The 14,764-nt window shown below is 46.7% G+C and overlaps 1 protein-coding gene across 1 annotated transcript in view; it reads left to right on the forward strand.

Moving 5' to 3' along the window:
- The window catches only part of MAP7D3 (MAP7 domain containing 3), a 948,456-nt gene that overhangs the window by 892,936 nt on the left and 40,756 nt on the right, over window positions 1-14,764 (forward strand). The window contains 1 exon segment of the mRNA XM_029607816.1: window positions 8,272-8,570. Within this exon segment, the coding sequence (XP_029463676.1) occupies window positions 8,272-8,570 (299 nt within the window).

Genomic DNA, 14,764 nt, shown 5'->3' on the forward strand with positions numbered 1-14,764 from the left:
TAGGAGGTCGAATAAGCCACTTTACAGGAAAATGGCATCACATCACCACAGATCAATGGGTGCTAGCGATAATTGCACAGGGTTACCATCTAAACTTCCTAACTCTTCCTGTGGACTCTCCACCTCTGCAAGCGTGGAGACTTTACCGACCCACTCTGTTCTCCTAGAGCAGGAAGTTTCCCTTCTCCTCCAATCCAACGCTATAGACCCCTTTCCTCTCTCGCAACTAGGACTAGGGTTCTATTCCAGGTACTTTCTGATCCCAAAAAAGTCAGGAGGACTTCGACCAATCCTGGACCTACGGGCCCTCAACAAGTACCTTCACAGAGAGAAGTTCAAGATGGTAACCCTGGGCTCGCTTCTCCCTCTGCTGCCAAAGAGAGGACTGGCTCTGCTCTCTAGACCTGAAGATGCTTATACCCACATTGCGATAACTCAGTCTCATCGCAAATACCCTCCGATTTCTAGTAGGCCAAAACCACTATCAATACCGAGTGCTCCCATTTGGCCTAGCATCCGCACCACGAGTTTTCACCAAATGTCTCGTAGTGGTTTGCAGCGTTTCCTCAGGAAGGAAGGCGTCCATGTCTACCCCTGCTTGACGATTGGTTGATCAGGGCCACAACCCAGCAAATCGCTCGGTCTTCCCTGACAATTCGAACTCTAATTTCTCTAGGATTTCTTGTCAACTACGAGAAATCCTACTTACTCCCATCTCAAACCTTATCCTTCATTGGAGCAGACTTGGACACTTTACAGGCAAAAGCCTTCCTTCCTCATCAACGTGTTCAAACCCTTGTGTCCCTAGCTTGCCAGTTGCAGTCTCAACCCACAGCAACAGCTCGCCAATTCCTCATTCTGCTGGGACATATGGCCTCCTCAGTTTATGTGACTCCAATGGCCCGTCTGGCCATGAGAGTCATGCAATGGACTCTGAAATCACAATGGGTCCAAGCCACTCAGCCTCTGTCAACCATTGTCCGCATCACCGATGCACTCCGTCTGTCTCTTGCTGGTGGAAAATCAGTCCAACCTCCTACAGGGCTTGCCCTTTCACCCACCAGATCCTCAAATAATTCTCACCACTAACGCTTCCAACGTCGGCTGGGGAGCCCATGTAAACGGTATACAAACTCAAGGATTCTGGTCTCTAGAGGAAGCCAAACACCAGATAAATTTCCTGGAGCTTCGAGCAATCCGATACGCTCTTCGGGCTTTTCAAGATTGCCTATCAAATCACATAATCTTGATTCAGACGGACAACCAGGTGGCCATGTGGTACATCAACAAGCAGGGAGGCACAGGCTCCTTCCTTCTCTGTCAGGAAACTGTGCAGATTTGGGCAGAAGCCCTCTCCCGTTCCATGTACCTCAGGGCCACCTACTTGCCGGGGGTAGAAAATGTCTTGGCAGACCGACTCAGCCGTGTCTTCCAACCACACGAGTGGTCACTCAATCCCTTGGTAGCGACCTCTCTTTTCCAGAAATGGGGTTATCCCCACATAGACCTCTTTGCGTCCCCTCAGAACCACAAAGTAGCCAATTACTGCTCTCTCATTCGGACTCAGCAATCTCGGCCCAGGGATGCATTCTCCCTCCCGTGGACAACCGGTCTGCTTTATGCATTCCCTCCACTTCCTCTTCTGTCGAAGACTCTTGTGAAGCTACGTCAGGACAAGGGAACCATGATCCTGATAGCACCGCACTGGCCACGCCAAGTGTGGTTTCCCATACTCCAGGATCTCTCCATCCGCAGACACATTCCCCTGGGAAAGGACCCGCATCTGATCACTCAAAACGACGGATGCCTCCTCCATCCCAATCTCCAAGCCTTGTCCCTGACGGCATGGATGTTGAAAGGTTAGTCCTTCAACCACTTAACCTATCGGATTCAGTTTCTCGTGTCCTCATCGCTTCACGAAAGCCTTCCACAAGAAAATCTTACTCCTATAAATGGAAAAGGTACACATCATGGTGCATTTCTCAGTCCCTTGATCCCCTTTCCTGTCCAATTCCTAAATTTTTGGACTATCTCTGGAATTTGTCAGAATCAGGTCTAAAGACCTCTTCCATTAGAATGCATGTCAGTGCGGTAGCCGCCTTCCATAAAGGTATAGGGGGTGTCCCTATTTCAGTACAACCCCTTGTAACACGCTTTCTTAAAGGCTTGCTCCATTTGAAGCCACCTTTATGTCCTCCGGCCCCATCTTGGGTCCTTAATCTGGTTCTTGGTCGCCTTATGAAACCACCCTTCGAACCTCTTCACTCCTGTGACCTTAAATATCTCACATGGAAAGTGATTTTCCTTTTAGCTATCACTTCAGCTCGCAGGGTTAGTGAGTTACAGGCCCTAGTTACCTATCCGCCTTACACTAAACTCCTGCAGGACCGGGCGGTACTCCGCACTCACCCTAAATTCTTACCTAAGGTTGTTTCGGAGTTTCATATTAATCAATCTATCATACTACCTATTTTCTTTCCCAGGCCCCACTCCAACTCCGGGGAACAGACTCTGCATACCCTCGACTGTAAACGAGCTCTAGCTTTCTAAGTAGACCGTACAGTTGCCCACAGGAGGAGCACTCAATTATTCATCTCTTTCCATCCTAACAAGTTAGGGCAACCTGTGGGTAAGCAGGCTCTTTCCTCCTGGTTGGCGGACTGCATCTCTTTCTGCTATCAGCAAGCTGGCATTCCCTTTCAAGACCGTGTTAAGGCACACTCTGTGAGGGCCATGGCGACTTCAGTAGCACACCTTCGATCGGTGCCGCTTCCTGACATCTGCAGGGCTGCTACCTGGAGTTCTCTCCATACCTTTGCAGCCCACTACTGTTTGGACAAAGCTGGAAGACAGGATTCCATCTTAGGCCAATCTGTCTTGCGTAACCTTTTTCCAACATGACATACCAACACCCTTCCGCCCACCCATTGGGGTGCGGATGTCCTCTACCAAATTTCACCCCAGTTGTTGTGCTTGTTGCACGCCGTTGGGTACTTTTGGTGCACGTTTGGACATCCTCAGCTAGGTACTCACCCATTTGTGAGGACAACCATCCTGCTTGTCCTGTGAGAAAGCAAATGTTACTTACCTGATGTAACAGGTGTTCTCACAGGACAGCAGGATGTTAGTCCTCACGAAACCTGCCCGCCACCCCGCGGTGTTGGGTTCGTTTTTCTTATTTTATTTTTCGGCACTGCCTGTAGCTTTGAAACAAGACTGAAGGGGGACCCCTGCTGGCTACAGGGTTGGTGCCGTGCTGGGCATGCCCAGTAGGGGCCAGTCAAAGTTCCAGAAACTTTGACAAGTTTTCCGTGGTTGGGCTCCATCCTCGATGTCACCCATTTGTGAGGACTAACATCCTGCTGTCCTGTGAGAACACCTGTTACATCAGGTAAGCAACATTTGCTAAATCTGGAACGGGGAATCTCTTTTCGGAGTCCCCCTTCCCAAGTTTTCCTAACCACAAATGCATCTACCCCGGGGGTGAGGATCTCATGTAGATGGGCTCAGCACCCAGGGTCTCTAGTCCACTCAAGAATGATCTGGAAAGGAATACAACGAGTGAGGTTATCAAATTTGCGGATGATACAAAATTATTCAGAGTAGTTAAATCACAGGCAGACTGTGATACATTACAGGAGGACCTTGCAAGACTGGAAGATTGGGCATCCAAATGGCAGATGAAATTTAATGTGGACAAGTGCAAGGTGATGCACATAGGGATCCCTTGCTGTAGTTACACGATGTTAGGTTCCATGTTAGGAGCTACCACCCAGGAAAAAGATCTAGGCATCATAGTGGATAATACTTTAAAATCGTCGGCTCAGTGTGCTGCAGCAGTCAAAAAAGCAAATAGAATGTTAGGAATTATTAGGAAGGGAATGGTGAGTAAAACGGAAAATGTCATAATGCCTCTGTATCGCTCCATGGTGAGACCGCACCTTGAATTCTGTGTACAATTCTGGTCGCCGCATCTCAAAAAAGATATAGTTGCGATGGAGAAGGTACAGAGAAGGGCAACCAAAATGATAAAGGGGATGGAACAGCTCCCCTATGAGGAAAGGCTGAAGAGGTTAGGGCTGTTCAGCTTGGAGAAGAGATGGCTGAGGGGGGATATGATAGAGGTCTTTAAGATCATGAGAAGTCTTGAACGAGTAGATGTGACTCGGTTATTTACACTTTCGAATAATAGAAGGACTAGGGGGCATTCCATGAAGTTAGCAAGTAACACATTTAAGACTAATCGGAGAAAATTCTTTTTCACTCAACGCACAATAAAGCTCTGGAATTTGTTGCCAGAGAAGGTAGTTAGTGCAGTTAGTGTAGCTGGGTTCAAAAAAGGTTTGGATAAGTTCTTGGAGGAGAAGTCCATTAATGGCTATTAATCAATTACACTTAGGGAATAGCCACTGCTATTAATTGCATCAGTAGCATGGGTTCTTCTTAGTGTTTGGGTAATTGCCAGGTTCTTGTGGCCTGGTTTTTGGCCTCTCTTGGAAACAGGATGCTGGGCTTGATGGACCCTTGGTCTGTCCCAGCATGGCAATTTCTTATGTTCTTATGTTCTCTTGACAAATTGACTTCCTGGAGCATCAGGCGATCAGGTACGCGCTGTGGGCTTTCAGAGACCGGCTATTCAACAAGGTTGACCTGATCCAAACTAACAACCAAATAGCCATGTGGTATGTCAACAAGCAGGGAGGTACTGGATCGTACCTTCTGTGTCAGGAATCGGTCCGGATCTCGTTGTGGGCCATGTCCCACGGAATGGTGCTCAGGACCATGTACCTGGCCGGGACAGAGAATGTGGTAGCAGACAGCCGGAGTCAAGCATTCAGACCCCACGAGTGATCTCTGGACCTGGGATAGTGAATCAGAGATTCCGCCTCTGGGGGAGCCCAGACTTAGATCTGTTTGCGTCCCCTTGCAACAGGAAACTGCCTTGGTTCTGCTTTTTGTATAGGCCAGATGGCAACCCAGCCTCGGATGCCCCTGCCCATCATTGGAGCAAGGGTCTTCTGTATACATATCCTCAGATTCCCTTAGTGGTGAAGACTCTCTTGAAGCTTTGCGAGGATAAGGGGACTATGATTCTTATGGACTATGATTCTTATAGCCAACTATTGGCCAAGACAAGTCTGGTTTTCACTCCTATGGGATTTGTCTATCCGGAGACCGATAAGTCTGGGGACTTCCCCATTTCTCATCACACAAGACCAAAGCAGGTTGTTGCATCCCAACCTGCAGGCCCTGTCGCTCGCAGCCTGGATGTTGAGAGGTTAATCATGCAACCCCTCGATCTTTCAAAGGATGTGTCTTGGTTCTGGTGGCTTTTAGAAAGCCTTCCACTAGAAAATTCTATGGACTGAAGTGGAGGTTTTCTGTGTGGTGTGAGCAAAAGGCCCTAGATTCATTCTCCTGCCCCACACAAAAACTGCTTGATTACCTTCTACACCTATCTACAGCTGGCTTAAAAACCAACTCCATTAAAGTTCATCTCAGAGCAATTGGCGAATTTTTAGTTGTGCCGCTCTCAGGATGGTCCTGCGAGCGGCCTTACCCCAACGCTGCTGGATCTGTGCTGCCGCAGTTGCCTCTAATCATCCATGGGCTGCTGACATTTCCTCCCTTGCTCTGTTCTCTAGGTGCATGGGTATACATCTCTGCCTCTCTTAAAAAAGAAAAGCCCGTGTCGCTCTTGGATGATGTCATCTCCTAATGCCCTATAAAAGGACTCTTCAGTCTCTGCATCTGGGCCTTCGCAAGGTCTTTTGTCCTAGTCTCTTCTGCTCGTTGGTTCCTGTTCTTCTGTGGTCCTTGTTCTGTTCCAGGTCTCCTGTGGTCTTGTCTATCCTAGGTCCGTCTTCGCTGGATTAGGTCTTCGAAGTCTTCTTGGTTTTAGAGTCTTATTCTGAGTTCCTGTGTCCTGTTCCTGGTCTTCGGAGAGCTCGTTCCAACCTGCGATCCATCCTGGTCTTCAGTGTCCCCCTGGTCCTTGTCTTCGGTCTTAGTCTGCCTCCTCATCCTCGCCTGGATCCTTGTCTTCAGCTGTTGCCTGGTTCTTCGTCATTATCTGAACATTATCTTAAGTCTTCGTCTGGTTCCTTTTCTTTACCTGGAACTCTGTTTTTAGTCTCTTATGGCCTTCAGCCTTGATCCTAGTTCCGCATCTCAAGCTTCGCATCTTTAGTCTTCAGTTCCAGCTTGGTGCTGCTGCAGTCTTGGTTGCTGTCATCTGTGGATCCTTATCATCGCCTAGCCCATGTACTGGATGCGCTTACTTGCCAGCGACATGGATTGCAATCAGCCCCAGGGTTGTGTCTGTTGAATCTTGGCACAGGGCGCACGCATAGCTGCGGACCAAAAGGGCCTTGGGAGTAGCCAGAAGGCCACCCCCAGAGACCAGCCCTGGCTGCTGTTTCTCTGACCCATAGAACTAGAGGCTGTACACCCATTTTTGTACAGCCTCTAGTTCTACGATTCATGTGTGGCCTGCTTCCACTGAAGTCTCCCCTAAGGCCTCCCACTGTGTCTTGGGACCTCAACTTGATGTTAACTCAGCTAATGAAAGCTCCTTTCGAGACGCTGCACACCTGTAACCTGAACTGCCCTACCCAGAAGGTCATATTTTTGGTGGCGGTCACCTCAACAAGCTCCAGGCCTTAATGATTTACCTTCTTATGCTGTTTTATCATGACAGGGTGGTCTTACAAATGCACCCTAAATTCCTGCTTAAGTTGGTGACGGACTTCCATTTTAACCAGTCCATCACCCTCCAACATTATTTCCCAGGCCCCATTTGCACCAATGCGAACGACCACTGCACAGTTTAGACAATAAGCAAGACTTAGTCTTCTACCTAGAGCGGTCAGAAGCCCATAGACAGTCCACCCAACTTTTTATTTCTTTTGATAGGAATAGGTTGGGCTTTGCATTGCCAAACAGACACTATCCAGTTATCTAGCAGTTGTTATGCCCAGGCCGGACTGCAATTCGGGGGTCATATCAAGGCTCATTCTGTCAGAGCCATGGCAGTATCAGTGGCTCCCTTGTAAGCAGTTCCCATGGAAGAGATCTGCAAGGCTGTGACATGAAGTTTTCTCCACACATTCACATCACACTATTGTCTGGATAGGGATGGCTGACACAACAGTAGGTTTAGCCAGTATGTCCTTCGGAACCTATTTGAGGTGTGGAACCCAACATTCCCTGCCTAGGATCCGTTGTTTTCATTCACGCTGTCTCCCCCTCTGTTGCCAACCTGTTGGCACATGGTTTAGATGCCTGTTGGTCCCCTTTTGAGTTGGGGAGCAGCCTGTAGCTAGGGATTCACCCATGTGTAAGAACTACCATCCTGCTTGTCCTTGAAGAAAGCAGAGTTGTTTAGCTGTAACAGGTGTCCTCTGAGGACAGCAGGATGTTAGCCAAGACAGGATGTTACAAGACTGGAGAGGTACCCCACGTGGATGCGTGGTTTAGAGTGTGCTGGGCATGGCTAGTCAAAATTCTAGAAACTTTGACTTCCGCATCGGGGCTCCATCTGATGATGTCACCCATGTGTGAAGACTAACATCCTGCTGTCCTTGGAGAACACCTGTTACAGATAAGCAATTCTGTGTTATTTGGCCTCTTGAAGTCAAATAACTAGTGCGCCTTCAAAAAAAAAAAAAAACTAACACAAGTCGCTGGCCTCCCGGTCCAATGCCTGCTCCCTACTCCACCATCACATCTCTTACCCCTCCCTCATCCGCTGTCTGATAAAAAGCTTGGTAAAACAAAAAAAAAACATTTTAAACTCCTGCGACACCGATCGCTGCCGATCTGGGCCTCCACCCACCCTCCCACCTAAAAATCTTACAAATTGCCTCCTCTACCTCCCTCTATAGCCACCCTCCCTCCCCCACCCCAGGATGACACCTACCCACCCACTCGTTACCTTTCAACAGTGTCCCTTTGTCCTGTTGGACGGTGGCTAACTTTAGCCAGATACTGAATATTGGTGTCTTGCTGTTTAGCCAATGTATTTTTGGTTTTCTATGCTCAAGAAAGGCATGATGTACTATTACTGACATTTTTATCATGAGCACACTAAATCTTTTTTCATAGTTTGTTAAGTAGCTTTTCAACAAGCCTGTTACGTTTTTGCAAGCCCATTCTAAAACAGGTTTTGTGTGAGTTTTATTGCATAGATGCTTTACTGTTAATTATTGAAGTACTTTAATTACCTTAAATAAAATGCACAGTTTATTGTATGCTTTTTTTCCCACCTAGTCCTCCATCAGAAGAAACTATTATTTGGAACTCAGGATCATTACAGGGTGATGAAGACAGTTCAACAATAGAAGAACTTGTACAAAACTTTAATGGGAAATCCAACACATGGACTTTTGAGCAGATCATTGATCTTGGAGTTAATTCCAAATCAACCAAATTATCTTCAGATAGCATTACTGCTGATAATTGTAATCAGAACTTGATAGATGTTGCTAAAATTCCTGCTAGTCCTATTTTGGCATTTGAGGAAGGAGGAGCGGTGAATTCCTTGACCAAACCTTTTGAAGCTGCATCAGGTGAGAGAAATGTCCTTTCATTTAAATTGTGGTGTGTGAATTGTAATATATGTATATATAGTAGGGATGTGCAGAAGGAAAACATTTGTTTCGTTTCATTTTTCGTTTCGCCAGGACCCAAATTCATTTCATAGGGGAAAAAACCAATTCGTTTATTAGTTTCATTTGTTTTTCGTTTGCCATTAAAGTCAGTGGGGAAGTATTTGCAGCCTATTTTTGGCTGCAGAATTGGGGTTTTCTTATCAATTTTGATGAAACTTCTGGGGAGCAATCATCAGAACAAGAAAAGAGCTCCAAGGTACTTAGACTGTGGCATAGTGGCGGCAAAGTGGCATGAGTAGCCTAAGGCACTGTAAAGGGACAAAGAGGTACCAGGAGTGGCAAGAGTGCTTTAACAGAGGTGCAAAGCAGCCGCGAGAGTGTCAAAAACCCACCACAGCTTCAAAAGAGAGCACTGATAACAGTTGCATGAACCATTGAAGGCTGCACGACAGGCAAAGTGGCAAGACAAGTGGCATCAGTATCCTACAGCACAATGAAGGGGGAACATAGCAAGCAGAGTTTCAGAAAAAAACACAAGGCGCTGATAAAGGAACAAAGCAGCAGAAAGACTAGCACCAACACACTGAGGAACCATGATAGTGGCAAGAACACCACAAGGAGTAGAGTGAGTTGTCTAGTATATGGCAGCAAGGCAGAGTGGAAGAAAGTTGATAGGGGCAAGACAGGCTTACAGAGCAGAGGTAGTCTGTTCCCTGTGGTTTTGATAGGGGCAAGACAGGCTGTAAGAGCTGAGGTAGTCAGGTTGCTGTGATGTTGATAGGGGAAAGATAAGGAGGCAAGACAAGACTAGGCTCAGCCAATGGATGGTGTTAGGCGGATAGTAGTAGCCCCCGGCACACCGGGACCAGGTCTCCTCAGAGTCGGGTTGTTTGAGAATGCAGCCGAAAGTGGGTGGTAAACTCCATCTAAGGCTAAATACCGGCATGAGACGGATAGTCAACAAGTAGTTCAATAAAAAAAAAAGCCTGGAGAGATCACGTGATGTGCTGAGCTGAGAGGAAGCACAGCTCTCTGGCTCCTAGGCCCACTCCTTCTATCAAGGCCCATCACCGCGTAGATCAAAGACATTACGGCTTCCCGATCTGCAGCCTGGGTGTCTCAAGAGAAAAAAATAGTGGCACTTCAAGAGAAAGTTGATGATTTGGAGAACAGGGCAAGAAGGGATAACCTCCAATTTATGGGCTTCCCCGAGGACGTGGTGGAAAGCACCCTTTGTGACCTTTTGACAGAGTGGCTGCCGAGCATACTAAATCTTCCTCAGCTACAGGGGAAATTGGTGATTGAGAGAGCACATTGCCTTGGGGTAAGGAACAATAATGATGGGAGACCGCGCCTCATTATCGCAAAAATTTTAAACTCAGCCCATAAATCGACAATTTGGCGCGCCACTCGAACCACCCCATAACTCACCAGGGAAGCCAGATTAGAGTATTTCAGGACTTCTCGGCTTCAGTTTCTGCCGCCCGAAAGAATTTTTTGCCGCTCTGTACAACCCTGCATCAGCAAGGAATTAAGTTTTCATTATTGTTCCCTGCTCGCCTGCGTATTTGGGCATCTGATAAAGTCCACGTGTTTGATAGCCCGGATGGGGCCCAAGCTTTCTTGAACAAAATGGCCGCCTGAGTGGGCAAGGGGTGTTCGTTTTCGGTTGGTCCAAGACTCTAGTTCGAAGGGCGGCCCGAACTCTGCTCGGTGTTAAACCTGGACGGATCACCAGTACCCTAGTGCCAGGCCACAGGAGAAGTTTGAAAATTGACTCTTTAAAGGTGGATACCTGTTGCTTTACTATAGAACATCCCGTGGTAAAGGACCTGGCGGCAGGTGAAGTTTCTGGTTTTTTTTGTTTGTTGTTTATTTATCTCAGCCAGGAGACTCAAGATTATCTGGCCAAGCAAACCGCTATTGCGGTCCACAGGAAAGACCATCGGTGGATTCGTTGGACCTGCGGTCGTTTCACGGCATGGCTCGCTGCACACCATGAGGAACCCCAGACTCAGATTTTGGGACTGATTATATGAGGAAGGCGAAGCGTTTTCTGGTAGTTTATACCTAAAGTTTCCAGCCGTGCTGTGTGGGCCTCGGGGACCAATTGGGGAACAGATTTAGCTTGGGGGGGCTGGGGCTGAGATTTGAGGCTACTAGTGACAGCCAGAAGGGATATTTAAAGCTGGACTATGAGAGGGAACTGTTAAAGACACTCATGTGCAAATGTTTATTATACTTTATTGTTCTTGTGATTAGCTGATTGCAGGCACCTATGTTCCTTTCCAAGAACTACGGGATGGGCCTGGTCACATTTATGCATGATCTCTGAGCCTTCTCACGGGAAGGCAATGACACAGGATTTAAGGAGAGGGGGGGTGGGTTCTCTTCGAGAGTATGGAAGGGGGACAGGGGTTGGGGTAGTGGAAAGGAGTAGGGGGGGAAGGGGTCTGGGTACAGTCCTAGTTCAATGCTATTGGTCCTTTTGCTGCTTTCTGGATATGGTTTGGGGCTCGAGTGGGAGACTAAATGGATGGTGGCCTTGGCTGGGAGGGTCATCATGATTTCGATTTCTATACAAAGTACTGACTTATATTTTTTGCTGAAGAGTACTGGCTAATTCCACCCGTCTGATATCCTGGAATGTTTGTGGCCTTAACTCGCCTATCAAACATTCTAAAGTGCTCACATTGTTAAAAAGAAAATCCACAGTAATCGCTTATTTACAGGAAACACACCTCACAGATATAGAACATGCCAAGCTCTGTAGGCAGTGGGTAGGGGAAGTTTGCTTTGCCTCAGCGAATTCACATTCGGGAGGGGTAGCAATATTATTTGATAAGAAACTTCTGGTGAAAATTCTCAAAGAAATTAGCGATCCAAAGGGCCGATATCTCATCCTGGTTATTGAAGTTTTTCAACAAAAAGCAGTATTATGTAATGTTTATGCTCCTAATGTTTATGATGCTAACTTCTTTAAAGGACTTTATGCTCATCTACTCCCTTATCTATCTGCGATATTGATAATTGGGGGAGATTTTAACACCATCTGAGACCCCCTCCTGGACACATCGCAGGGGCGTAGTCGAGAGCAAGGTCAGGGTCGGGGCCCCGCAATGCTGGAAAAAGCGTTTCACCTGCTAGATGTTTGGAGATTGCTTCACCCGACAGAAAAAGATTTTACCCATGTATCTCGGGCGCATGCCAAAAGTGCACGATTAGATTACTTTCTCCTAAGTGCACATGTCTTTACTCGAGTAGCAGCGGCGGGCATAGAAAATATTGTGATATCTGATCATGCCCCAGTTTGGGTGGATTTTAGTTTTAATGATCAGGGCCCCCAAACTAGTGTTTGACGCTACCCTTACTATCTTGCTACTGATGAGAAATTTTGGGAATACATCAAGGCCAAGTGGGAGGACTACGTTCAAATCAATAAGGCCCATGAATCAGAGCCTGTCCTGTTTTGGTATACCACAAAAGCGGTGCTGCGGGGTGAAATCATCTCTTATGTAGCTCAGCGTAGGAAGATTCTCAACCGCCGCATCCTGTCATTAAATGCTCAATTACGTAAAACTCATCTTTACTTGGTGTGTTCAGGGAAGAAGGAGGTAAGGACCCAGTATCTCTCTCATCAATATGCCTTGAATTCCCTGATTCACCAGAGAGAGAAAAAAAGCTTATTATATTACAAATTCAAGTTTTTTCAATACAGTAACAAAGCGGGGAAGTTGATGTCTAACTTAATTACAATTTCACGTGCGAGCCGCTATGTTCCGGCAATACGGAGTCTTTCAGATCAGGTACTGAGGGATACCCCGGGTATATTAAATAGTTTCAAGGACTTCTTCACTTCCCTCTACACCACAGGGGGCTGGAATGCGGAGGCCTGCGAAAAATTTTGTGACCAAGTCTCTCTTCCCAGGTTAACCACCATGCAAAGAGACGATCTCAATCAACCGATTACAGTGGGGGAGGTCCAACGGGCCGTTCAGCGCTCCAAATGTTTCAAGGCCCCTGGCCCAGATGGTTATACTGCAGAATTCTTTAAGCTCTTGGAGAGGCAGGTGTCACAGCCATTGGCATTGGGATTTACGGCACTGGTGCAGCAGGGGTCTTTCCCAGTAAACATGAATCTCGCTCATATAACTCTTATCCCCAAGGAGGGTAAGGATCCCCTAATGCCAGAATCATACCGCGCTATTTCTTTACTTAATTACGACCAAAAATTATTAGCAAAAATTCTGGCTGACAGACTAGCACTTCTTCTTCCTACTCTGGTGCACACCAAGTAGGGTTTATACGTCAAAGATACGCTTGGGCTAATATCCGTAAGATACTGGCGGCCATGACGATGAGCCAACAAATGAATACCCCATACTTGACCATTAGCTTTGACGCGGAAAAAGCCTTTAACAGGGTGGAGTGGTCCTACCTATTTAATATCTTGCAAAAGATGGGTTTTGAGGGGTGGTTCTTTAATGCGTTACACTTGTTGTATAAGGATCCACGAGCCCAGATTATAGCCAATGGAGCCTTGTCAGACATTTTTCCAATCTCAAGAGGTACCAGGCAAGGGTGCCCGTTATCTCCCTTACTGTTCATTTTACAGCTAGAACCCCTTTTGCTGGCTATAGAGCAAAGTACAGGTATCCGGGGCATTCGGATGGAACATACTATTTTCAAGTGTGTTGCATTCGCTGATGACTTATTAGTTTTCATCACAGACCCCCAACGGTCGCTGCCCCCTTTACTGCGGTTGATTTGGAGTTTTGGAATTTTTTCTGGACTCAAATTAAATGAATCTAAATCTCAAGCCCTAGCGTATCCAGAGGCCTTAAAGAGCCAATGGCCTGATACTTTCCCCTTACAATGGGCAGGGGATAAGCTTCGATACTTGGGTGTGTTCCTACCCTCAAACCCGGAGCAGATATATGGGGCGAACGTTCCCAGACTGATCCAGAAGACTGGGACAATATTGAATATGTGGGGCACTTTGCCGCTTTCTTTAAGTGGCCGTATCAATATTTTTAAAATGGTTATCCTGCCAAAGTGGTTTTATCTTTTGCAAAATATACCATTATGGCTGAGGAAGAGAGATCTTAATATGTTGAACAGCGCCATTCGATGTTTTGTTTGGCGGGGCAAGAAACCTAGGCTTCCCTTTACCTGGGTACAGGCAAGATGGGGAGATGGAGGTCTGGGCCTTCCTGATTTAGCTTTGTACAATTTGGCATGCAACTTGCGTGTGCTTCGCACATTGTTGATGGATAACAATCAAGGTGTTGTACAGGAGGCAGAGAGAGTGGTGACCCATCCCCAGGCACTTTCTTATGTCCTACAGTAGCAGGCCTCATCTCTCTCCCCCTTCTTGTCTAAGTCGGTGATGATTAAACCGCTTAGATTCACTTGGCAACGATTAACTAAAATATTACAGATTTCGCGTTTATGTGCTTACTTCCTTCCGATAAAAGGGAATGTAGATTTTACTCCAGGGTCTCAAAGTGGTTTCTTTCAGGTATGGGAAACTCGAGGACTTACCTGGTTGGGGCATTTGCTTACCAGAGAAGGGAAGATAATGAGCTTTACGGAATTTGGCCAAGCTTATGGGTTGGAGAACTCTCATATCTTCCCGTATTTACAGATTCGTCATTACATTACCTCGTTGCCAGAAAATTCAAAACAGACTTCAGGGTTTGAGGCACTGGATAAAATTTTTCATTTTGAACGTGCCAAGGTCCCGTCTCAGTCCGACTACTATAATTACCTAAGGAAAGAGATCCAGCAAGATGTAAGTCAACATTTGGTGACCCGTTGGAATCGGGATGGGGATTTTTTGGTAACTCTCCAAATATTAAGGTTGTGCTTTCGACGGGTAGCCAGAATCTCTGTTAACCAGTATTACTGAGAACTGCAGTATAAATTTCTGAGCCGAGCTTATGTATCCCCTCAAGTAGCATGTCAGCTATCTATAACAAACTCACTTATGTGCCCCAGCTGTCAAATGTCGGTAGGCACTCTCTCTCATGCTTTCTGGTCCTGCCCCCAAGTACATCGATTTTGGTGCCAGATAGCTGACTACATGGCAGATGTCTTCGACGTGGCCTTTCCCATTTCTCCATTATGGCTTTTATTTGGATGTATTTCTC

The sequence above is a fragment of the Rhinatrema bivittatum genome, chromosome 6 (assembly GCF_901001135.1).
Source record: "Rhinatrema bivittatum chromosome 6, aRhiBiv1.1, whole genome shotgun sequence".
In the NCBI taxonomy this organism is placed as follows: Eukaryota; Metazoa; Chordata; class Amphibia; order Gymnophiona; family Rhinatrematidae; genus Rhinatrema; species Rhinatrema bivittatum.